General features: G+C 43.5%; 1 protein-coding gene across 1 annotated transcript in view; it reads right to left on the bottom strand.

Annotated features, from left to right (window-relative positions):
- Window positions 1-26,692, bottom strand: part of oxct1 (3-oxoacid CoA-transferase 1) — a 59,923-nt gene extending 33,231 nt beyond the window's left edge. Inside the window, exons 1-8 of the mRNA NM_001007926.1 lie at window positions 26,519-26,692; window positions 24,484-24,592; window positions 23,360-23,450; window positions 16,983-17,118; window positions 12,298-12,447; window positions 11,555-11,661; window positions 7,651-7,711; window positions 355-462 (exon numbers count right to left, since the gene is read on the bottom strand). Coding sequence (NP_001007927.1) covers window positions 355-462; window positions 7,651-7,711; window positions 11,555-11,661; window positions 12,298-12,447; window positions 16,983-17,118; window positions 23,360-23,450; window positions 24,484-24,592; window positions 26,519-26,626 — 870 coding nt within the window. The 5' untranslated portion in view covers window positions 26,627-26,692. The remainder of the gene's footprint in view (window positions 1-354; window positions 463-7,650; window positions 7,712-11,554; window positions 11,662-12,297; window positions 12,448-16,982; window positions 17,119-23,359; window positions 23,451-24,483; window positions 24,593-26,518) is intronic.
- Between the last annotated feature and the right edge of the window lie 262 nt (window positions 26,693-26,954).

The following is a 26,954-nucleotide window of genomic DNA, read 5'->3' as shown; positions in this document are numbered from 1 at the left end:
TGGAGAAATTGGGGAATTCAGAGACATTCTGGGGTTGGACAGTCAGGCGTAACGTGTTAATAATAATCTCCTATCAAAGGATTCTGAAAAACAAAGTCCATGTAGACAAGCTGGCGTGATGAGAGCTAATTAGTGAGATCTGTTCTGCACAATAGCAGGAGAAAGAAATGCAATATAAAGTCTGCGGTTCCAGCTAGGTCTGGCAGTGACCCAGGGTTCCATTCATACAGGACTCAGGCGGGAGTCATTGTGTAATTGTTATTTTCTCTTTCACTGTAGCACATCACGTGTTCTGTTTACACGGAGCAGCTATATCATGCATGTGTACCTGCAATGCCAATATATTAGCAGTACCTCAATTTTCTTCTGATAGCCGTCACCCTTGATAACACGGTCTACGTAGATGCTGGGAATGTGGACGTCTTCTGGGGCAAATGTTCCTGTTTCGACAATTTCCTCGACCTGCACGAATGGAGCTGATGTTAGTTCAAGTGGTTATTATTTAGACTGATATTGTAGTTTAGTACAAAGAAGTAAATCAATTGCACTACTTCCTGTCCCAGTGGAGCTTACACTCCTAATTCCTATATCCCATGTACACTAACACACAAGCTGGCAATTGTTTCTTGAGAAGCCAACCAGGGTCATCTGAAAATTGCAGGTACCAACTAATGCAGATGCAATCGTCTTCCCAATCTAATCCAAAGAAGCAATGGCTGCATCACAGTGCACCTTGAGGTGGGCATATCAGGGAAAGATCATTTTGCAACCTCTCCAAACAAGCAAATCTTCACGTGTATGGCCAGCTTAAGATCAGTGGTTTACAAACTGTGGGGCCGGCCCACCTGGTGGTGGCTTGGACTAGAGGCAGGGGGGACTCAGACTAAAGACCAGTTATGGTGAAACAGGGCAGAGTGACTATGAAATGCCTGAATCCCAGCATGAAGGTATCTTAGGATAAGATTTGGGCTGCATATATATATATATATATATATATATATATATTTATTTACTGTCCCAGATTTTGTTGAAACTACGACAGAATGACTAATATACAAATACCTTCCTATATCTGTACTCATTTCATAAGTAAAGGTGGGCCCTGGTCAAAGGTTGGACCTTCAAATAGGGCTTAAACTCAATAATTTGACAACTACTGATGTAAAGTCACTCTCCATCAGCAGGAACTTGAACAAGGCAAATCAGCAGCTGTTCCTCCTATTGCCAAAACTTAGGACTTGGCAGATAGGAGATTCAAACCGCTGTCAAAATCTCCCACCAAGGTCCCAGTTCAGATGTGGCCAGTGGGTGGTATGCTGCCCCCAGATCTTCGCCGCCCTAGGGCTGGGCATTTGTGGCCTGCCCACAAATTCAGGCCTGTCAAGCCCCTGTATTATACTTATCATATAGGCAAGACCAGATACATAACACAACACAAAAGACCTAACAAAGAGAAGTCGTTAGAGAAGGCCTGTGTTGCAACACAACAGACTTTCCATTAAGAGGTAGTGCTGGGCAGTATACCGGTTTAAAAAAAAACGGTATGAGTTTTAAACATACCGCTATACCGGTATGCGCGCCTCCTGCTGTTTTTCTCCAATCACATCCGGGTTGCGCCCGTGCGTACGTGACGTCGGCGCGCATGTGACGTCAGCGCGCACGCGACGTCGCTAGGACGCATCGCTGGAGCAACCACAAGTTGGGTAAGTTCTGCTGGGGGGTTGTGGCTGTGGCTGGGGTTGGTGTTGGGGGGGCTGGGGGGGTTGTGACTGGGGTTGGGGGGGCTGGCTGGGGGGGTTGTGGCTGGGGTTGGGGGGGCTGGGGTTGGTGTTGGGGTTGTTGGGGGGGGCTGGGGTTGTTGTTGGGGTTGTTGGGGGGGTGGGGGTGGTGGGGGGCCACCAATATTTATTATTTATTTTTTATTTATATACCGTCAAATACCGTGATACCGATATAATTTTGAAAAATACCGTGATATAAATTTTTGGTCATACCGCCCAGCTCTATTAAGAGGCAACTGACAATATACACCCAAGGGGTGGCTGATAAAGAAACCACTTATGGGGCTATTTATATAACCGTATCTGCAGGATCGCAGAAGTTTTATGAAATCCCAAAGGTCACAGCCAGACAATGCATTAAAGAGGCTGTTGAGTTCCCCTACACACATACATATGCTATAGTTAATAAATCCACTTTACACAATGGCCGCCAAATTCTTAGTCTGCTCTCTATTGAAAAAAATAGAAAGCTGCTTTAAGTGGACCTGAAGCCTGTTTGATATTAAAAGACAAGGAGCACATAATCTGAAACGTGACTTGACTTTGTTGTTTAGCACTGGGAGTGATTAAGTCTTTGTGAGGCTTGGTGCAAGCCATTTGCTTATACAGTGATTTATGAGCCCTATATTTAGTAACCTGTTTCTTGGGAGAACTGAAGTTTAACCATATAAACACATACAACTTCAAGAGAGGCACTTGCAGCCATCAAAGACTTTAATATAGTGTAGGCAGCAATATACATTTAACACATTTTCCTAGGAGGAAAGAATGACACAGTTTTGAGACATCTTCTTCATGAAGAATGTTTCCCTATATGTAAATGTACCCCATGTTTCTCAGTCCTCTGAATTAAAAGAGACAGATTGTATGGAAAACAAGAATGTGCCAGAGCATTATATTGTCTGAAATATTTTTTAAAAGTAGTGCTTTGGGCTCATTTATTAATAAATTCTGCAAAAAAAATACCTTGCTGGTCCCACCCATCTGTTCCACTTCCTGCTGTCTGGTGTAAGATAGGAACCAATAAGAAGCTGATAGGGAACGAACGCCTGTCTTTGCTTGTGCGAATACAAGGCTGCGATTGGCTATTCCCCTCCTACTGTGTTGGTGGCAGGGACCTTTAGGACTGGCCCATCCTCATTTGAAACACGGACAGGGACCGTAGCAGATCTTTAGTAAGCTCCAATAAAGGGGCTATTTTAAAGTGAAATTAGCACCATGTATTTTTCATTAATGCCAACAAGAGTAGGGGGATTTAACTTATTCTATGTGTTTCTTTAAGATGTGAGCCTTTTACATAGATGTAATTCTATAGGCCAAGTGGGTCACAAGCTCATCGTGACCCCGCACAGTAGCCTTCAGGGTGAAGACGCACTGAGCTACTAGTAGCAGCTACTTTTTGACGGCTACTAAACTCAAGAAAATACTCTTCCATAGACAATATTGAGAATTGCCTCTGCTAAAACACGCATTGGGACCAGTGTTGAACTGGGATGACAGGGGCCCACCAGAAAACCTTAGAACATGGGCCCATTCTCCAAACTATTTTTCATCCACTTCTCACTTAACCTCAATATTTTCCTAGTTTTTTTCTATTCTTTTTAATCTATTCTTCTTTATATTCAGTTGATTTGTTCCCATAGAGAAATAGGAATGACCATGAATTAGGCCAAATAGCTAGAAGCAGGAGGGCCCACTGACACCTGGGCCCACCGGGAGTTTTCCAGGTATCCCTGTGGGCCAGTCCGACACTGGTAGAGACAATTATCAGTAAATGATCAGCATTGTCTATTTTTGTAGCTGTGACAAGTATCTGCTACTAGTAGCTCTGTCTGTCTTCACCCTTAGAGTTAGAAATGAAGCTCCATTATATAACTGGTATTAGATATACTACACTACAAGGAGCATGGTCTAACATTCAGTTTATATCTGAAACCGCTGGTTTTACTTTCCCTTTCCCTCCTCATTCTAAATGCAGAGTTGACTGAGCCATCGCCACTCCTGCAGTGTCTTGTGTGTGTCGCAGCCCTCTGGCTGAACTGTGCCATGAAGCCGACCAGCGCTGAACCTGGTGATTAAACCTACCTGCAACCCCCTGATAGCAACTAATTGTATGACAACACACACACACTTCTGCCTGGGATTAGAACACAAATGAATTTAGGATAAGGCATTATTGGGTTCATTACACAAAGATAATGGAACACACAGATGTAGATTTCAGCCCAGTTCCTAGGCAACCATGAGTTTAATGCCATGTTCTTTATATAACGTATTTTATGAGCTGGAACATTCTCTGTTTGTGTTTCACTTCTCCCAGGCTTCACATCAGAGGCACCGATAAGCAAATCATTATCTGGGTCTTCTTGCGAGCTAATTAGGCGCACCTTAATTGAATTTGGGGATGTGTTTTTGAAAACGACAACTTCTAGGTCTGTAACGGACATTATCTTTTATCATGTGTAACTTTTACAGCGGGTGCCAGGGTGCATGTTATCTGTGCCATTAGCTGGTGGTACAGAAGGGTCCCTAAACCCCAGGTTAGTCATATGGAAGGCATTATTTGTTACTGCACCACTTTAAATTTTAAAAGGTCTATGACACAGGGTCAGAGTGGGCCGGCGGGCCACCGTGGCAGCACAACCCTGATGTCCTCCCTCCCTCGATCGCGGCAAAGTTTAAGTATAAGGTACGCACCGTGGGGGCCCCTGGGGTTGCAGCCCCGGTGGGCCCCGCACACCCGAGTCCAATGCTTCTGATTCAGAAAAATGTGCAGCTGAAACTATGGATCTTAAAGTGACCGACACTACATATGAACACGCTAAAACCTTGGTGGGACATTCAGTGGATGCTAAAATGCCTGCTTTCTGTACCATATTGCTGGCTTATCTCACTGCTAATAATTTAATTGATCTGATGCACTGTACCTGTGCTCCTCCATGTCTACAATTACACATTATCACTGCTCCTTTAATCTACATTAATTGCATTAAATTGCTCTCATTGCTCTCATTCGAGTGAAACCTTGCTCTTATCATTGTAACCTTGTTATCTAGAAGCATGTTAAGTCATAAAAACCTCGGCTTCTGCTGCTATACTGCTTGGCTGTCCATTGCAGAGTGAAAGGATGCCCCCTTATTAGCTAGACTATGGTGCAGGGTATTCTCTATGCTAGAGACCCACCATGTGTATAAAGCAGTACTCCCCGACCCTGTAAAAAGCCACAAGGTGTGGGCTGTGCTGGGAGTGCTACAGGTTAAAGGTCCTTTCTCTATATTACTGCTGGCGTTTAGGAATTCAAGCTCTTCTTGGGTGTTGAAGCCTTTGCAGAGAGAGAAAAGGGAACTTTAGCTTGTGGTTCCATGTGCCTTTTTCTTCTGTTAAGCAAGGCTCTAGGGAGCTGGGTACCAGTGCACATTCAGATAAAATACTCTGTACCCAAATCTCCTAGACTCAACGTGAGGGCCATGCCAGAAAGACTTAGTAAATGAACGGCCTACTGAGACTTTATTCTGTATAGTGTGGGATGTCTGGCCTTTGAATATAGAGATCTCTAAATGATGTTGCATGGAACTGCTGCCCATTGAATACAGGAATTTCTAAATTATGTGGAATAGGGCTACTGACCACAGGAAACAAAAAGAACTCTATCTTCTAGGCCACAGGACCATTGACCATGGGAAGCGCAGGTCTACTTTACGGTGCAAACTGTTACACTGAATACATTTGTTAAACTTAATACACTTTGAATTTCCTAAGCCAGACTTTATTAGAACTGAGACAAAAGACACGACCCACTAACTAATATATACTGTTCTTTATGCAAAGGAATAACCAGTAATAGCTATGATTCCTAATCCTTGCTAAACAGTGAACTCTTGGTTCAAGAGCATAGTAATGACTCTTTCCATTCTCCTTGAGACAACAAAACATGTCCCCTTTACCCTCTCCCCACCACCTATAGCTCAGTAGGTGTGAAACATGGTGTCTGCTGGGTAATTTCCTTTGCACTGTGCTTCTGGGAAAGAAATTAAACTGTATCATTCTGGCTTTGTTCAAGCAGGGGGCTGTAGGTACATTCTAATGAAAGCATTGCAAACAATATTATGTATCTATATATTTGTACAGATATGGGACCAGTTATCCAGAATGCTCAGGACCTGGTTTTCCGTAATTTAGATCTCCACACCTTAAAATTTAATCTAAACCTTAAATTAACCCAATAGGATTGTTTTTTCACCAGTATAGATTCATGCAACCTAGTTATCAAGTACAAGTTACTGTTTTATAGTTACAGAGAAATTGGAAATCATTTTCAAAAATTAGAAATATTTGATTAAAATGGAGTCTATGGAAAATGACCCCATCATGAGTTTCTGGATAAAGGATCCCATACCTGTACTGATTAATTAGAGCAGGGACTGGGCATAAGCAATACACACACCTATTATCAAGAAACCCTTTTATCCAGAAATGTTTAAAATACAAATAGCCATCTCCCATAACATTCCTAGTACTGACACTAAAAAAAAAAGGTTGCCATACACTATAAGATCCTCTCATTTGGCAAGCTCGCCGGGAAAATGACCCGTTTGGAGCAAGGACCACATCAATAAACGGATGCGGCCCCCGATACGACAGGAAAATCAAGCCTTCTTGATAGACATCTGGCCAATTTTAGGCCAGATATTGGTTGGGTAGCCCATCAGGGATCACCATACACAGGCAGATAAGTTGCCGAATGGGAAGCTTAAATATGTCCATGTATGTCAACCTGTCAACTCTACTGCACGTAGAGCCTGGGAATAAAAAAAGATGAAGGTGCAGTCAGTCCAGTTTTATTCCTAAAAGTAGCACTGACCCAGGAAAAAAAAAAAAAAAAAGCTAGCGATCAGCTTCATTGAGGGTGTTCCTAACATACTGACACCTTTCCTTGTCCTTTAATGTATACTGGAAAGCTGTTCAAAATTACATTTTCTTTCATTATACAAAAACAGTATTCGGGTGGACATACCCTTTAAGGAAATAAATGGCAGTGACCTTTTGCACAGCCAGCTACATACTGAAGCAAGAGCAGTTCTGCCCATTCAATGAGAAGAGATCTATGGAGAACAAAGGCTTGTGTAACCAATCTTAAGGTGGCCATACACGCACCGATATTATCGTACGAAACCTCGTTTCGTACGATAATCGGTGCGTGTATGGCATGTCAGCGAGCCGACCGATATCGCAGGAAGCTGCTGATATCGGTCGACTCGCCGATCGGCCAGGTTAGAAAATTTTGATCGGGCGCCATAGAAGGCACCTGACCAAAATTCTCCCTTCAGAGCTGAATCGGCAGAAGGAGGTAGAAATCCTATTGTTTCTACCTCCTTACCTGCCGATTCAGCCCTGAATGGTGTGTGGCGGATCTGACGATGTTTCGTGCGACCGACGGTCGTACGAAACATCGTGAGATCGCCACGTGTATGGCCAGCTTTACTAGGGGTACTAAAGCTTCATATTAATAAGCATGCATCTCCCCATATAAAAGAAAAACACAAAGAATAAATGCAGAAAAATACCACAATCTCTTTTTCAGTGATTAGTTCAGTAATGTTCATTACCTCCCATTTACAGACTGGGGCACATCAGACTGACTGCTTGACCAATATCTAGCCAAGGATAGTCCATATATCTGTCAAAAATCGGTCTGAGAATTTAATCAGGGAGGACTACATTGGGCTGTTAATGACCCTCTACCCAGTGGGTCTGTATAGGACCCTGTTATGAGCAGTGGCCGAACAAGGCCACTGACTGAGTAAAATAAGGCAAATATGGTCAAAAAAGTAGAAAAGGATGGGTAATATGAGACAAAATAATGACATACCTCGACCACAGTTACTTTGGCTGCTTTGCACATTGGCTGGTTGAAGTTTCTTGCAGTTTTTCTGTTTTTAAAAAAAAAAATTGAAAAAAGAGTTTTGAAAATATATTCAGAGAGCAGTGAAAATCCATATTGTACAAATAAAGTAGCTGTACTGAAGTATCTGGCACACACTCATAGCCACACCCTTTTCTCACATTTGCCTTCTGTCCCCTAATATATTTGGGGTGCTGCTAGTCTCTAGCCCAGTTACCTCTGTTTGCCACAGTTAATGTATTCAATAGGAACAGGAGTGATACAATTTTACAATTAATTAAACAAGTGTAGGGGTTTACCAAAAATGGGCCCTTAGGACAGACACCCCTAGGACAGGGACACTGGGATGACTGGGTTATCAATAGTTAACAGGGAGTATACCTGTAGTTCGGGTTATGGCCACAGGGTGGTGCATAGGCCCATATAAGGGATTGCAGCCATGTGCTGGCAGAAATTTTAGTCCAGGGACTGTGCAAGTAGTGTGCACTTCCTGGCACGGTTAATAGATAGAAGTTTGGTAATAAGATTGCTCTAGGAGTGATATGTAGAACATAAGAGGTTAGAATGGGCAGACATGGCCCCTCCAGGAGTGGTAGTGGGATTAAGATCCCCCAGCGTTACATCTGCTGGAGTGCAGGGCCACAAGTGGCTAGAATAGGTGGACAAGGTCACCGCTAGTCCAGGAGCCCGGCTTTGAGGGTGCTTAGGCGAGAGTACCGGTGTGAGTCCCTGTGGTGAGGCTTCTAGCGTGAGTACCGGGGAGGGCTCCAAGAGGGGGTGCCTCCTGGCGTGAGTACTGGGGAGATCACCTAGAAGGGAGCACGTGGCGTGAGTACCGTAAGTGATCCAAAAGAAAAAGGGTCTCAATGAGAAGTAAGGAGATATGCCCTGCATGTAATAAAATGATATGTGCCACTCCTGGAGAGGTTTCTGTCCAATAAACCATTGCACTTGATTCATTTATACTACTGTGTTGTGATACCTATCAAGCCCAGAGGACCACTACCAAGCTGGTAAGGAATAACCCCAGGGTGGGGTACATTACACCTGGTGTACGTGGGTCCCAAGAGGGGCATAGCATCCTGTTAATTTCCCAGGGGGTGGATTATAGTTCCACAAGACCATCCCTGGGTGGAGGCACGCCATTAAAGGGAGGAATCCCTGTTAACCCCCATAGTAAGCGGGGGCTCAGGACTCCTGTAGCGCCAAGTAAAGTAAAACAGCAGGGAGCAGCACTGAAACATTTAAAAAGTGGGCTACACAAGCACTAGAGTTTGTCATGTTAAAGCTCCTATTTGGCCTCACAGCCAAGCGTAATGATTTCCCCTGGTTGCTTTGCCTTTGCTTCTATAAAAATCTTAGTGGCTCTGCATGCAGTTTCAGCCTAGGGTAAAATTCCATTGTTCACTAGCAGTCTGCCTCAACCTTTCTTCTCTCTGCCCATAGCTTTCCAAAGTGTTAAAACAGCCTTACCAGCCAGCAGGGGGCGCTGCTTACTCAGCAGGTAATGAAATACTCCATGCATAGCAATGGGACACAGTTTCCTGGCTGCATAGATAATGACTCAAAAAGGATGTAACGTGGCAGAAAGTACATTCTAGACTAATTAAATTAATTTAATCTTTTTTTGATAATTTCCAGGATTAAGTGCCTTTCTTTGCTTTCGCTCTTCTAAGCTTATGATCCATTTAAATAAAGGTGACATATTTCCTTTAATAAAAATGCATTGATCTGCGGCTTATCAGAACTATAGGTCAATACCCTGGGGACATCCCCGTGGCCCACCCAACATCTAAACCACCTTTACTTTCTTTTAATAACTTGGCTGCCATTGAGATCAATGTATGTTCTCTGCAGCACGTCCAAATCCGAGCAGTTTGTGCTAGCGGAATCTGTCCTGGGTTGCCCTGGTAACTACAGAATGTTGGAGCCAACTGAACTTTCACAAGACAGTTGGGAGGGTGGCACCAAGTTCTCGCGCTCGTCGGCACAGAGTTGACAGGAACAAAAAAAAAAGGATTAATGAAATGTTAAGTGTTTTGCTCTGTGCGGCAGGAAGATGGAGTATATCTTACTCTACTCAATTAGCTTTCTCCTACCGATAATAGCTCCAAATATATATGTGCTTTATCTCTTCTTGTAATGAGCAGGCTTTGGTGGGCACAGAACGCTCCTTTTTTGCATATACAAGAGCATGTGGAAGTCGCCATATACCCTCCATTGTCATGACGATGAGGACTCTCTCTGTGGCAGTAATCAATATGGCAGCTCCATCACATGTACAACTGACAACATGTAGAAATGGTCATGCACATAAGAAGCTATTCTCTCATAGTCATGCCATACGAATACGATAGCAGGGCTCTTCCTAATGTTGCTTACACATAGGCACACCCTAATCCACAAATACAATGGACCATTATAGCAAAATGCCACCCAGGGTCCACCCAAACCCCACCCACTTCCCACAGGTCCTGCCTCTTTCCATACCTGCAGTACCCTTTGTACCCCCCTGGTGGCACCATGCTCATACAAGTCTAGCTTATGTTCTGCTTCAGGTATCACTGTTTTCTTTATGCCCCGCCAGCTCCTCTTTCTGTCTACATTTTTGTGTGCCTTTACCTGTAACTTTTAAAGGAGATGTAAACCCTTAAAACAGTGAGCCCCAACCAGTGGCTCTGGGGCAACATGTTGCTCCCCAGCCCCTTGGGTGCTGCTTTCAGTGGCCTCAAAGTAGGTGCCATTTTTGAACTTCTGACTTGGAGTCAAGTTTTGGAGACATAAAGACCATGTGTACTGCCAAACAGAGTCTCCTGTAGGCTGCCAGTCCACATAAGGGCTACAAATAACCAATCACATCCCTTACTGGTCAGCCACTAGGAACTTTTTTCATGCTTGTCTATGAAGATTCTTATTCGCCCAGGTCATGATATACAGTATCTAGTAGAATTAAGTCTAAAACAACTGGACTTTCTTGAGTTTTTTCTTGAAAATGTTTCAGCACTCTTCTTTCCTTACCAAATTAATTCCGACCAGCAGGTGGCTAGTGTATAATTGAATTATATGAAAAAGGTGCTAATATCTTGAAAACTAGAAATATAATATTTATGTAAACTGAAGGGCTTATCAGAGCGCACTGAGCAATTTTACATGAATTTTGTTTAGTGGGTTTACATTTCAATTAAAGTCGGAAGCTGAGCTTTGTTATTAGACTGGCCTATTTTTAGTCCCTTTCCAGTTGGACATCATTTATTCCATTTTTTTATTCTACTTCCTACCTAGGCTGTCACTGCACAAGGCAACCAATTAACTATTTTACAGTTATTGTGACTTGTTATTGCTTTTCATAAAGGGGAACTATTGCAAAAATTCAAATGTAATACAACCTTTCATGGAAATAAGAGACTTTCTAAATATAATCAATGAAAAATGTTTGAACAATTTCTAAAATAATTAAGTTACTCTTCATTATCTCCCTCTCAGCAACCTTATCATGCAGATGTCTGGGACAAATTTTGATTGACAGGTAGGTCTAATACATCTTTGGGGGGGGAGGGGTGGAGTCACTTTCCTAGCAGATGTATAAAAACTCACTCAACTCCAAAGCAAACACAATAACTTGACTCCGGCACAAATCCTGCATGTAGCAAAACAGGATTTCAGGTTATTTTGAAGGAGTGAGCGCTAATACATATTCTAGGCAAAGAGAACTGCCCCCAAAGGATTAATTAGACCTGTCAATCAAAGGCTGACTCCAACTGCTCCCCACTTTTTCTAATTCTTTGGATTCTCCCTCCATCACATCAAGCCCACAGAAATATGAAGAGAAAAAGAGACAAACTGTAATACAAAAGCTAGAAAGGTGCCAAACCTAAACACGACATTGCCGGCACGATCTGCTTTCCAGGCCTTCACTAGAGCATAATCTCCTGTGATTGATGGTTCCATAACAAAATGGCGCCCATTAAATTCTTTGACCTTTGAAAGAAAAACAATGCATTAAACACAAAAATCCAACATATCCAATTTCTCCATGGCATGTAGATCTCTAGGATGAGCAAAATAGTGATGGGTGGGTCAGGCCAAAACTTGCCGATGGTTTTGGGCCAACATCCACATAAGATTTGCTGGAGGAGGGTGGGTTCGGCCCAAGGTCTTCCTTCCGCCCTCCCCACCTGAATTCTTACTATGTCCGGTTTCTGCCTCCCTATTTATGGATGTGCGCCACCAGAGATGGGGTGGGTCGTGTGTGGGTCTTTAAATAGAGGTAAAATGACAGGTCAGGTAGGGCGTGGGTTGGGAGGGACCAGGATAGGGTCAGGAGCAGGTTAACCCACAAATCACTAAAGCAAAAGCCCGCAGGATTAGAAACCCTATTAAAGCAGAAAGGGAAAGCTCTGCAACTGGAATATTTCAAGTTTTTCACTTTATGTTTTCAATAAACAGTGACCATGTAAATCATTTTACCAGATCATATGAAAAACCAGGGACACTTCTGACAATTGTAAAATTATGGGCTGCACTAATTGCAAACTCATTTCATATAAACCCTGTGCAGCCTTGCAAGCTGGATTTGCTACAAGGGTCCCAGAACCAGAATAGAACATTGCTCACCTCTTTCGGCTGGCTGGCTATTGCAATTGTGCCATCTTTATTATATTTAATTGGAGCTCCGCCTTCTTGGATTAATGTTCCATAGCCAGTAGGTGTAAAAAACGCGGGAATCCCAGCGCCTCCTGCCCGTACCCGCTCTGCCAGAGTGCCCTGTGGGCAAATAAACACATGCTTCTGTTGAAATGGTTACTTTAATATGTGAGTAAGGTCCCTAGGTGCACACATGTACATAACATTTATAGTGTGAACAACACACGGTCTAAATGTACTGCAAACCATTTATTGTGGGTAGTGGTAACACAACATGTTTCGGGTCAATACCCTTACCCACAATAAATGGTTTGCAGTAAATCTGCTGAAGCTTTTATCCTACTTTTTGGATTTTTGCAGTTGTATTTGGTTGCAGCACAGAGCAACAACTAGGAGCTAAAGCTTTTTTCGTAAGTATTTTATACAAAGTTCACCAATCATTTTTCATTTTTATTTTTTCATTTTTTATTTTTGAACACGGTCTAAATGTATACGTCCTTGGTTAAAAGGTAAACAGCATTCCTGGCTGGCAGCGGCTCGTTTGGTTAATCGCTGGAATCTTTTTTCGTAGAAAGCCCTTGGCTTCAAGGTCGGAGGAGCCATATGCTGCAATCTGCGGGAATAAAAAGCCTTCTGCTGTCAGAACGTTCTAATGTTTCTATGGTGAAAGGAATCACAATAGGCAGCAATGTGCAGAGCGTGCTCCGTGCAACAGCAGCCTGACAAACTCTTACAATACTCTTTTCTGCTCAAACATGAAAAATCTACCAAGTATAACTTCTAGATACACTGGTAAGTAATCGCACCAGCTCATCTGATCTCATCATATCTCAATTTCCATTCTATTCTAAACCCGCTTAAAAATAATTTTAGAAGTATAGTTCGTACAGGTTTTATATATCAATATTGAGAAATAATACTAATACCTGAAAAACACAACTGCACAGGTTGTTCCTCTGTGTCAGCAGCACTTCTGCATTTTTGGCACACTAGGTATTTTGACCAGGACTGTCTTTAAATAGTGGTTGGGTCTGCTGCTACTATAGGCACCATCTCTCCCTACTATACCTGCTATCCCACAGCCCCAGTCCCTTCCCAGAGGCTATTATCCCCCCACTGCTACTATAGGCACCATCTCTCCCTACTATACCTGCTATCCCACAGCCACAGTCCCTTCCCAGAGGCTATGATCCCCCCACTGCTACTATAGGCACCATCTCTCCCTACTATCCCACAGTCCCAGTCCCTTCCCAGAGGCTATTATCCCCCCACTGCTACTATAGGCACCATCTCTCCCTACTATACCTGCTATCCCACAGCCCCAGTCCCTTCCCAGAGGCTATTATCCCCCCACTGCTACTATAGGCACCATCTCTCTCTATTATACCTGCTATCCCACAGCCCCAGTCCCTTCCCAGAGGCTATTATCCCACTGCTACTATAGGCACCATCTCTCCCTACTATACCTGCTATCCCACAGCCCCAGTCCCTTCCCAGAGGCTATTATCCCCCCACTGCTACTATAGGCACCATCTCTCCCTACTATACCTGCTATCCCACAGCCCCAGTCCCTTCCCAGAGGCTATTATCCCCCCACTGCTACTATAGGCACCATCTCTCCCTACTATACCTGCTATCCCACAGCCCCAGTCCCTTCCCAGAGGCTATTATCCCACTGCTACTATAGGCACCATCTCTCCCTACTATACCTGCTATCCCACAGCCCCAGTCCCTTCCCAGAGGCTATTATCCCCCCACTGCTACTATAGGCACCATCTCTCCCCACTATACCTGCTATCCCACAGCCACAATATATATATATATATATATATATATATATATATATATATATATATGTGGACAATATTAGTTCACCAAGCCTTCCTGGATTTTAAATGTAAGACACGGCTTTGTTCTGCCACCTAGGGGCCATATAGCAGAATTACTAAAACACTCATAATTGAACCAAAGTTAATCTGGTACTCAGGGACCTAAGTGTATTAACTCCATATTGCCTTCTTATTAATCTAATGTCTAGTGAAGGAAAAAATACATTAAATGGGATCCTGAGAGAATGGGCTCACAGCCCATTCAGGTTAGGAACCTTTGCACTAGGTCAGGGCTACAGGGAATTGACACAAACAGTTGCAATATAAATCACCTAATATAAAACCACAAGGCAATTTGTTTTTTTTGTTTGTTTTACATAAACATAATTTAAGGGGGACATAAATGCTTATATAAACATTACAGTAAATGTACTTAAAGGGCACCTATCATCAAAAAATTGCTAAGAGCCTACACTCCAGTTGGGGGAAATGATTAATATTTATTTAATTGCCCCCTGCAAGAGCTTAGCCTCCCACTCGCACATTATACCATGCATGGGACATTGCACTCAAGCACACGAGTGGAAACTCTAACACTATACTTAGTGTCCCAACATGGCTGCCCACATCAGGTTCTGTCAAGCGCAGGTGGCTCGGGGGCTTCTTCCCCCCTTACCGGAGTGTGAGCTCCTGGGTCACCAGCACTGTAGCAATGGCTGAATGTTACAAACTGCCTTTTGTTTTTGTGTTTAAATGATATATATACTTCTAGTCTGCCCCCCCCCTCCAAAATGAAATGCTATATTTCTGGGGGTCAGTGATCCCATCCACCATACTTTCTTATTTTAAACCTTTTTGCATGTACAGGACAACATTAACGGTATGCAAACAAAATTAATTAGTTTACATTTTTGTTATTTCTGATCCTCTTATTTTAAGGTAATATAAATCAAAAAATTATTTCTGATGAGCTTTTAGTCACCCATGTTTGGCGAATGTTATAAATAATACTCATGGGCCAACTTGCCTTGGGCAATGTAAAATACAACAGTGGTGAGTGGAGAGCGATATGGTGGGCAATTAGGGTTACTAGAGTTTTAGATGGTGATGTAATAGCACACAGATCACGGGAAGAGACAACGGATCAGGGGAAACTGACTGTGATGAAAGTGGGGGATTAGTGCACATTGGGGACATAACTGGTGCATCAGGGGGCAGAACAATGCTGCAGTGACATTTACAGGCAAGTATATTGATGCTACATGTGTTATACCAGCCTGTGCCTTAGCTGGGGTTTAATAATAATGAAATGCCAGACAGGGGACAACCATACAGACATAATGTGATTTCAGCATTCTTTCATTCAGTTGGTCAAAAAGTTTAGATCACCAGGCCCTGATAGATTAACTATAGTAGCATTTAGGCCTCTCACGTTTGAAACTGGCTGCTAAGACTGCAGTAAGACTAAAGGCAGCAATAGTAATTCTGAGCATTTTTCCACATTGACCCTAAAATGCCACCCTGTCAGCAGTGCCATAAGCGTTAAGGTCTTTACAATAATGTTATAGACTTCTGTTCTGCCTTTACTGAAATGGTTTTAAGCCGAATCGTGAGAATGTAACATATTGCCCCTTTAATGTACTTCCTGGATTTGCAGAACTGAGGCTGCTCCCTAAGGAATTACTGCTTAAGGCAGACAAGGGCAAGAAGAGCCCAAACAGATGGTGCTGCAGTACATTTCTGGGAGCCGTAGTCCAAGACCATCTGAAAGACTGCTGTCTTACTCCTTTATGGCAGAAATGAAAAACACACTCAGTTGCGTATGTAATTGCAATCTGACCATATACTGTACCATTTATCCTACCCCTGTCTTTCTGCTCCTATCCCCTAGTCCTACTGAACACTCTCTCTCCTCCAGCCACAACAGATAGCAAAGTGTATGTAATGCTATTGTGGGCCACCGTTACACTCTAGATGCTCTAGAATGTGTTTGCCATCTAGTATTATGTCTGAAAGTCTGGGTTTTTCAGTTAATTATAATAATAATAATAAACACATATTTATAAGAGGCCAACATATTCCACAGTGCTGTACAATAAATGGCTGTATACATCAAACATCCTAATAACAAATACAAGAGCTTAAAAAGGCCAAAAGTGCTTACAATCTAAGTTTGGTGTAAGCAGAATAATGTGCTGTATTGCATGGTTTGGGCAAAGGATTGTGGTTCCATTAAGAGCAATTTTAAAGAAGGAAAGGTTCAATCACTGCCAAATGTTAAGCAGAAAACTCCACCTGCCCAGTGTACATGCGAATGAGAGATCCACTTGTGAAAAGCTGAACTTTAACAAAAAATCAGGCTTTTTTTGTGCCCTGGAATCAGCCAGGGATTTTGAAAAAAGAAAGAGAAGAAGGGCTGAAATAACTCGCATGTACCCCAGTCCTGTGCGGTATCTGATAACAGTAGCACCAGCCCCGGGTATGAGCTAGCATGCGTGCCTTACATATGGCACCCCTCAGTGATTGAACCATTCCTTACATTTTTACTTTGTGGAAACATTTTAGGGAAGGCTCTTTTCCAGTGCTGGGCCAAAGGGTAAGGATGCCAAAGGCAAGACCCCCCCATGAGCCCCGAACATTGCACCCTAGACATGTTGCTCTTCTGCCTCTATACCTACAGTCTCTGACTTTTGTCCCATATTCCAAAACTGGGCTTAAAACCAGAATGTTAATAACAGTGTTTTAATTATACAGCTTAGCGCTTTGTTCTCCCAGCAATGACCTTCTCAGCTAACAAGGCCCGTATCAATAACAGACTAACATTACCTGCGGTACCAGTTCCACCTCCAGTTCTCCTTCCAGATACTGGCGCTCGAATTCCGCATTCTCCCCGACATACGACGAGACCATTCGCTTTATTTGCTTGGTTTGAAGCAAAAGGCCCAGGCCGAAGTTATCCACACTGCAGGGCAAAGGGACAGTATTGGTATTGCTATTAACATGCCTACACAGTACTTTGTTAGCTGTTGAAAGAATTGGTTAAAGGGTCTAAATACTTTAACAACGCACAGTATTTTGAGTTTATATTTTAAGAAGCAATCTGGTAATATAATTAACTTTCTTTTTAATGGAAAGTTCTCCACTAAACAGGCAATGGCAGAGATTTCCATAGCCATATATCTGTGTGGCACAACCCCGCTTCATGGTGCAGCAGAACCAATAAATTAGTCCACAAGTATGATACGTGTACCACTAGCAGTTAGAGGTGTTATAGTCACCTTTGTTCCAGTTTTTCTCCATGTTACATTGTTTTTGCCAGTTATTAGTGTGCACGTGGCCATGATTTACAACATTCCAAGCAGGTCAGACACATCCTAGGTAGTATAATGCCCCTAGTGTGGGGCTTTTGGGCTAGAATCCTACAGATCAGAGTGAAATACCATGAAGGTTGCTCTAGCAAAAGTGGATGAACAGTGCCACCTGGTGTTTGTACGGACCCTGTTTTATGAAAAGTGAAGTCTTATTGACACTGACAAGTCAGGGGCGCCCTAATGGAATAACAGGCTGGCCAGGAGTTAAGCTCTGATCCTTTCTGTGAGTGGTGGAAGAACATGTGTTTAGACCTTGGATGAAATAGGTCTTAGTAGGTCAAGCCAGTTAAACCTGTAAATCAGGAAAGGTCAGGGCAGAGTTCTGTGCTGGAGTCGTTCTCCTTCGCATTAACTTTTAGTATGATGTAGAGCAGTGCTGTCCAATTTCTGTGGTACCGAGGGCCAGAATTTTTCTGGCCTATGTGGTGGAGGGTCGATAATGGAAGCCAGTCTCCCCTTTTTTAAATTGAATTCACTTCAAACCACACCCATGTTATCACAAAAGCTTTAAAGACCATGCCCACAATAATGGTGGTAGCACAGCAAAAGCTATTCCTCAATCAATGGAAAAGGTCATTGCCATTTTTTTAAAATGTGATAGGTTCTTCTCAAATAGGATGTGATGACAGTATAATGTACAGTATAATGAACAGTATAATGATCTCTGTACCACTTCAACTGCCCCTTAGGGGGAAGACACACGGAACTACTAGTAGCAGCTAATTTTTCAAGGTTACTAAACACGAGAAATTACCCTGCAATAGACAATACTGAGAATTGCCTCTGCTAAAACACACGTAGAGACAATTATCAGAAAATGATCAGCATTGTCTATTTTAGTAGCCACGACAAGTAGCTGCTACTAGTAGCTCTGTGTGTCTTCACCCTTAATTTTACCAACTATCACAGGCAGATAAAATATTAGTCTGCAAACATGCTACTGTGCAACAATCAGAGTGGAGGGAGGTCAACCAGTTAACTTGGTAAATATTAACCCATTAACAGATAGGCTTTATCTCATTATCTATAGGATCTCACAATGAGAACATGAAGAGCTGAGCAAAAGGTGAATGTTCATTAAATCACAGAAGGAAGATTGATGTGGAAGCAGCACAGACTTTCACTTGGATAAGGATATAGGGAACATAGGGAATAATGTCACATGGAAAACATTTCATGTGGGATAAGTCACTAGAAGAAACAGTTTAATCAGCACTATAGCTCTGGGACACCTAACAAAGGGGTTGGGACTGGTTCGTTTCAGGTGGAACTTCACAATCACCTTTAATACAGTGAACTTTCTTCCTATAATACTAACAGTAATTAAAACAAGGTGTCTAACTAGTTCTTGGATGACAAAGGTAACTACCAGGTTTTATCCGGGACACAGATTCTGGAATCCAGCCCCTATAAATGATACCAAGTGGGCAAGACCAGATTTTCACTACAGATGGATGGGACATGATGGCCTGCTGCAAATGTTGCCAGAGGCACCCCGCAAAGAGCAGTAGGGCACACATTTCACGTGCTGTCATTTTGTCATTTGCAAAATCCCATTCCACAGTGCCGTACAGTGAATAAATCATGTGATGCACAATATGCAGACACGGCGAGGAAAATGAGTCAATGCTGCTCTAGATTAATAAATCCAATAAGCTTTAAGCAAATTAGCAATTAACCAGATCCAAGGTGGCCACTGTATCTCTCAGCCCTTTATTTCCATGAATTTGCTGGCTGCTACCTTCTTTTTATCTATTCCTTTCAAGTGCATTAATCTTTTATGACTTGTTTTAAAATCCAATCACAAATTATTGGCCCTTTAGACAGTGCTGCAGCACAGGGGGGTTTGAAATCCAGCCACATGAATGTTATACCCCTGCACATTCCATTACGGCGTCCTATGTCAAATGACCCCCCCCCAATTATATCTCCACTTAAAGCATAAACTACTTACTAGTAGTGTTCCGGTGCTAGGGTGGGCTGCTAGTTGAGCCCCTGTGACTTCACATATAAAATAATTGGCAGGCATTTGAGTGACTGTCTGCATTGGTTCCGGAGTCAGTTCATCTACCTGTATGTTTTTGGGGTGTAAGAGAAGTACCCAGAGTATCCCCCCCCCAATATAGACCTAGATATACACCCAAAGGTGGTCATGCACTATAAGATCCACTCCTTTGGCAAGGTCACCAAAACGAGCAGATCTTTCCCAAATATGCCCACCTAAGATGGGCAATATAATTCCAATCCAATAGTTTGGCCCTAATCGCATTACAATGAAGGGAATAGGAGACGTTGGAGCGTGAATCACATTAATGAGCTGTTGCGGTCCTCAGTCCGACAGGAAAATCAAACCAGCCTGATTGGCATCTGTAACCTCTATTTCAGCTCAATAGCTGCCTTCCCGGACTAGTACCAGTAGAACATGGGTTACACTGTACTCTCTTACCCAGAATGGGCCTTCGCTAAGTGGAAGAGGAAGGTGAGGGTGTTGTGCAACTACACCTCTCTTGCTGCTATGCAGAAAAATGAAAACAGAGGGCGCCAGAGGTTCTTGCAAATAACAAAGTAATAAGTGTTTATTGAACATCCACAGGGTTTACTCACAATACAGCTTCAGAGGCCATTGGTACATGCAACACATACCGAGGGTATATTCAGACTAACACTCTCCTGCGGGTAGACTGGCAGGAATCTCCCTTCACCTCTGCGACACACCCTGTAGTGGATCCCTCAGGGAATTCTCTATCCTGATTCCCTATTCACTTGGATCCCTACATTACAGGCAATGTGGCCTGGGAGAACTATCTCCAGAAAAACTGCAAATCCTATGCAGGAGCTCAATGCTGCTCATTCTAGCTCAACCCTAACTGCCTTACACTCCTAGAGTGGTACTATAAAGGGAGCTACACCTGCCACTATCTAATGCCTCATTCACGGGGCCCTGTTCCCCGACTTCACTGGGCCTGGGCCCATGCCCTGGGCTCTCAGCACACATCCACCTTGTCCCTAAGATGGAAGCAAACAAACAGGAAGGTGCCACTCCTCTCCCAACACTATACCAAAGTCAGGCAGGAAGTGGTCACTATACCTTCTAACCAATAGCACACATGTTAATGAACTCACTTAGATACATTCCCTTCTGCCCAGCTACTAAGGGAACTGAACCTGTAGGGATTTAAATCCATAGGGGCCATTTAACCCTATGGGTCCCTACACATCTATCCAATTTTCAGTCAGATATTGGTTGGGGTGGCCGGACAGAGAGCCCCATACACAGGGCCTGAATTGGCAGCTTAAATGTGCCCCATATGGCTACCTTTATGTCTAGCAATGTGCCCAACTAAGAGGAACATCATAGTGGCAAAACTCCATTTGTGAATCAAACCTTAGAAAAGAACTAAAGTCGTTTCTTTAAATAAACTTGCCTACTCTATAGAGCATGACGCTGCAAAAGTCCGCTGGCCTGTGCTGCTATCTGACAGTGATTACATTCAGGCAAGGTCATTGCTATAAAGTTTTTCAGTAGGCCGAGAAAGGGGTGTGTAACTAACTGATAAGGAAATGTAATTGTAAATGTACAGTAAGTGACACACACGATTAACTTATCTCCAAGAACAGTTTCTTCGCTGTATCATCTCTATGCTAAATCCAGTGTATGGTTTTATGGCCTCAAAGGGAGGTCACCCAGTCCACACCTGTATCTGAGTGCTACTTGCGCCACTCCAGCTGCCTGAACCTGCTGGCATATCCAGAATATTGACTGACTCTCTTAAAATGGAGCTATCACGAAAATAAAGATTTAAAGGACAAGGAAAGGGAAATTCACTGGGGGTGCCAATGTTTCAGATACGACCCAGTGAACATCACTGCTTACCTTAGATCACCCACGTTGGTATTCCTGCTGCACACCACAGCTAATGCCCCAGCAACCCTCTTTGGGTGTCCTGGGCACTGCATATGTATAGCAGAGTAAAAAGTGGACTTCAACTTTAAAGTTGCAAATCTCACTCTAATATACAAAGGATCACAGGGGCATTGCGTGGGATGGCGGAGCAGTGCGGCAGGAGCACCATCCTGGGCAGGTCAACTTTTCAGCAGACAGAAGCACCGGCTGGGGGTCTAAGGTTAGCGATGATGTTTACTTGGGGGGGGTCTAAAACATTTAATATAAGCCTCGTCATACTGAAATAAAAATAACCAAGGTCTAATGTGCTGTCTTCTTCTCACCATCTTCTTTTTTCATTCAGGAGTTGGGAGTCTGATTCTTACTGACAGGTCTAATCTTTTAACAAAATCCTGCATTTAGAGAGTATTTCTGGTGATTTTAAAGAAGTGAGCTCTAAAGGTGCCCATACACGTGAAGATTTGCTTGCTTCACCCGAACAGGTGGGTGATATCGGGGAACATGTAGGCTAATTCGGTCCTTTGGCCCTGGGGCCAAACGATCGAATTATAATGGCGGCAATGGGGCAGCCGGTTCGGGGACTGCATTAACGAGCCAATCTTTTAACCTGCCCTATTGATATTTGGCCAATTTCAGGCCAGATATTGGTCAGGTATGGCCGTCGTTTCTGCCCCTACACAGGCCGATAAGATGCCAAGGGACCAATATCGGCAGCTACAATCGGCCCGTGTATGGCCACCTTAAGGCTGATGGCAGACGAGGCTTAGGGCGGATATTTTCGCCAAACGGAAAAGCGTTGGCTAAAAATACCACCCTACGCCTCGTCTGCCATCAGCCTAAAACATCTTATAGGCAAAAAATGCTTCCCCCCCGCCCCAAAGCTAAATCCGACCTAAATGTCAGCCAAAATCAGACTCCTGACTCCTGCATGAAGAGAGAATGAAGAGAAACAGATGCTACAAGAGGGACAGTGAAGAGTAACCTAATTATATCAGAAATGGGTTAAAACTTTTAATTTATTATATTACGAAAATGTTATATGTTAGAATGATGAAGTTATATTTAGTTTTTATTTTTGTGATAGTTTCCCTTTAAGCAGGCTGACACCTGTACCGTGGACCATAACCAACTATCCCTCTAATGATGTCTTCCCTCCTCTGCCAAGAGCAAACTCATTAGAGACTAATATACTGCACAGAAGTAAATCAGTGTTTAACTCTTTCCTGTGCACTTCAGTAAGAGCCAATGAACTGATCTGGTTCATTCAGGGTTAAACTGCCCCTGTTAGGCTAACTTGATCACATAGGGGTTTTTTTTAGCAAAATTAACATTTTTGTCAAATTCTCTCAGTGTTTTTGTCTTAGTAAAACATTAAACAGTACATGGTTTCAAAGGTTTAATATGTCTGAGGGGAATGCCCAACATATTTATTTAGCTTAAAGCTTTTATGTTGACTTTTGTACACATGCAAAGCTCTTCCAGTAGAATAACCCATTACCTGCCACAGACTGCAGAATCTATGGTGCTGGCTGTCATGGACCTGATTGTCAGATTCTATTCCAGCACTACAGAAAAGACACTGCCCCTTGCCCAAAACCGGTGAGAATTGGTACTGCACTACTACTTTTGCCATTTATAACTTATTAATAAAGCAATCTACCAGCACCTTCATGTGCACAAGCTGATAGAAAGAATTCAGGAAGAACTCAACATACACATTCTGAAATATATATGGCCATACATTGTCCGACAAAAGCTGCCGACCCCTCCAGATCAAGTCACCAACTTATTAGCTTATGTATGGGGCCCACTGACCTCGTATTGGATATGTGTTATTGGCTGTTGTTTTATCCCAATTTCTCCCTTTAATGTATACCCCCTGTGTACAAGAATGACTTTACTATGACTTTACTGCCTTCTATACTCACCCTGCATTGTTGCTCACAGCTGTGATCCCTTTAACTCCAGTCTTCAGAAGCCCTGCAATGAGGTTCTCTGGGATTCCACACAAGCCAAAACCTGAGAGACACAACCACTATCAACAAACAGGCACAAGGGTTGTTTTGTTATTTAAGAAATATGTATGCTCCTGGAATGACTAGGAACCTCTCTTCTGGCTCTTACTGACTATGTTCTTATAATTCTATTGCAAGTATTCAGCCCTGACACTGGATGCAAGTGTGGCTTGCATGCCCAAGGTGTTACACCACTTAAATATGGCCTGTTCTGCATCTATAGCCTGCTGCTATTCATGATACACCCCATGATTTTCAACACAGCATGGCAAACATCAAAGAGAAACCGCTTTGTCACCCTGGTACTTTCCTGCCATTGCCATAGATTCTATACAGGTATGGGATCCCTTATCCGGAAACCTTATCCAGAAAGCTCTGAATTACAGAAAGCCCGTCTCCCATAGACTCCATTTTAATCTAATAATTCAGAATTTTAAAACTGATTTCCTTTTTCTCTGTTGTAATAAAACAGTACCTTGTAATTGATCACAACTAAGATATAAATAATCCTTATTAGATGCAAAACAATCCTATTGGGTTTCATTCATGTTTTATTGATTTTTTAGTAGACTTAAGGTATAGAGATCCAATTTACAGAAAGACCCATTTTCTGGAATACCCTTGGTCCTGAGCATTCTGGATAATGGGTCCTATACCTGTATTAAGAGCAGAACATTTTAACAGAAGGCCTGGTTCTTTTGGCAGCAAGATTGCCCTCCTATGAGTGCATTATGGGGAATGTAGTCCATCTTGCCATGCAAGAAACTGCAGAATATTGACTAATGCAATGGCAAAGACAAGAGCTTTCGCTATAGACTAGACAAACAGCATTATGGGTTTTATAGCATTTTTATACTAAAGGAACACAGATCTCACCCTGACTGAGCTACAAGCTGAGGAGGTAGCTAGGGGATCAAATAGGTATTAGCCCCAAATATTACTGTATATAGCCTTCAGCCTGATCCCCCCAATTAGGAATAGATTTGTTTTAAATGAAATGTGGGCATATAGAGATGATATTAAAATTTTTGATTTACCTCCAACAAGTAACGTTGACCCATCTGGGATGTCTTTAACCGCTTCCACTGGGTCGCTGTAGAATTTGGAATGTCGCTGGTTGCTGGTGGAAAAATAGCAGCTGCAGCTCTGAGGGGGGAAAGGCAGCAGTGAGCCGCTGGGAAATCTTTCCAAGTCACACGCATTTTACACCCAATTAACCTTGTATTTCTGACCTCACATGGCTGCTACTGTATCAATGAGATTAAAGCCTATGGATTTCGCCAGGCACTGTGTAACAGCTATGAATACAAATACAGTAAGGATTGCAGGTGAGTTGTTGGCAAATGGGGGCAATTTAAGTTTACTTGGTGAGTTATTTAAAAAGAGGCATCAGAATCTCCCTGCATGAATTTGCCCTCGGGATAAATCATTGGCTGGGTGTGCAGTGTGAATACGGGTTCAGTCTCTGCCAACTGTAAAAAGTTATAGAACTTAGAAAAAGTTCAGGGGAGGCAGCCTAACTAATTAAAGGGATGGGTCATGTGACTTTTAAAGGAAGATCAGACAAACTTTGGTTATTTTTAATGCAATAACAGTATGAATCCTTTCCTAAAAACAAACATTGCTGGGCCCCAGAATAAAGGTGTGCTAAGCAACAAAATCCCAGAATACGCTGTATATAACCAATCCACATACACAGTAACCACAGCATGGCACACCTAAGGCTTATGTCACACAGGGACACGTACAGATTTTATTGAGCAGCAAGTGGTATATCAAGTACCAATGGAAAATATATGTCTATATAACTTGCAAATGGAAACAGTATTGCTTTAGAGACTAAAGGGCTGATTTACTAAGCTATGTGCTGAACTGCACCATTCAAATTGCCCATAGCCACCATTAAGAACTTTGCTTTCATTTTCTGACAGCAGACTAATTGGTGTTTGGTTTCTATCAGCAACTGTACTTGGACATGGTCTGTTTAGCACCTTTGTTTGCAAATCAGCCCTCAACAGTCCAAGGCATTGTGGCACTGCCATAATAAAAACTGGCCAATAGCCTGCCCCGTGAGTGCAAGACCAGCTTACAGACTGCCCAGTGAGTGCAAGACTGGCCAGCAGACTGCCCAGTGAGTGCAAGACTGGCCAGCAGACTGCCCAGTGAGTGCAAGACCGGCCAGCAGACTGCCCAGTGAGTGCAAGACCGGCCAGCAGACTGCCCAGTGAGTGCAAGACCGGCCAGCAGACTGCCCAGTGAGTGCAAGACTGGCCAGCAGACTGCCCAGTGAGTGCAAGACCGGCCAGCAGACTGCCCAGTGAGTGCAAGACTGGCCAGCAGACTGCCCAGTGAGTGCAAGACCAGCTAGCAGACTGCCCAGTGAGTGCAAGACTGGCCAGCAGACTGCCCAGTGAGTGTAAGACTGGCCAGCAGACTGCCCAGTGAGTGCAAGACCAGCTAGCAGACTGCCCAGTGAGTGCAAGACTGGCCAGCAGACTGCCCAGTGAGTGCAAGACCGGCCAGCAGACTGCCCAGTGAGTGCAAGACTGGCCAGCAGACTGCCCAGTGAGTGCAAGACCAGCTAGCAGACTGCCCAGTGAGTGCAAGACTGGCCAGCAGACTGCCCAGTGAGTGCAATACCGGCCAGCAGACTGCCTGCATCATGCATCTTACTGACACATATGGTGCTACATAGTAGCAGCATGTTAGTAACACTAGGGAACAGCACCAAACAAACCCTGGCACAGGGGATCAACCTCACTGTGCCAAAAAGCTGTTGTCACGTGAGAAGCAACCCAAATTGCGCCAATCAGTTGCAGTTAGTGACAGAACCAAGCCAAGGTCACGGCCCCCTTGCAGGGAGGCGCACATATAGGGAACCCCTGGCTCTCTATAAGCCAATAAGGTGGGAGGAATGCTCTGATCTAATAGGTCTCCTTGAGCCACGTGATCAGAGCGCGGTGCCAGCCTGAGCCCAAACATGACTGCTCGCTCCAAGCTGCAGCTCCTCAGTGCCAAGTAAAGTAGATGGCAGTGCCCCCCATTATGGGAATGAATGTGCCCATTCCATACCTTGTTCTGCCCAATCCAGGCTGCGCTAACACTGCTCCTGTGGTGCCATCCGGCCTGCAAGGTGATGCCTCTTCTCAGTGTAGCCAGGAGATTGCAGGCAGCAGCCATCCTACCCTAATGTCACCCTATGGTACAATGTGCTCACATTGAAGGAGGCCTGGGCCCGGCTGCAAGGAGAGGAGGTGGAGCTGGGGGCTGGGACAGGCCAAGGGAGGTGGGGAGACAGCAAGCAACGTTGCTTGATCAGTTTGCAAGGAGAGAAGAGCTGGCTCCTCTAGTAACGCAAGGTTATTGCAGGGGTTGCTTGGCTGAACTATAACTTTCGTCTTTGGAGCTATAAGCACAGGGGCTGCATGACAAGGGATCAGAATGACCAGTAGCCAAATTAGACTGGTTTATGTTTAAACACTGGCAGAATCAGATGTAGTGTGATTGT

Source organism: Xenopus tropicalis, chromosome 1 (genome assembly GCF_000004195.4).
Source record: "Xenopus tropicalis strain Nigerian chromosome 1, UCB_Xtro_10.0, whole genome shotgun sequence".
In the NCBI taxonomy this organism is placed as follows: domain Eukaryota; kingdom Metazoa; phylum Chordata; class Amphibia; order Anura; family Pipidae; genus Xenopus; species Xenopus tropicalis.
This window is presented reverse-complemented; position numbering and strand designations above follow the sequence as displayed.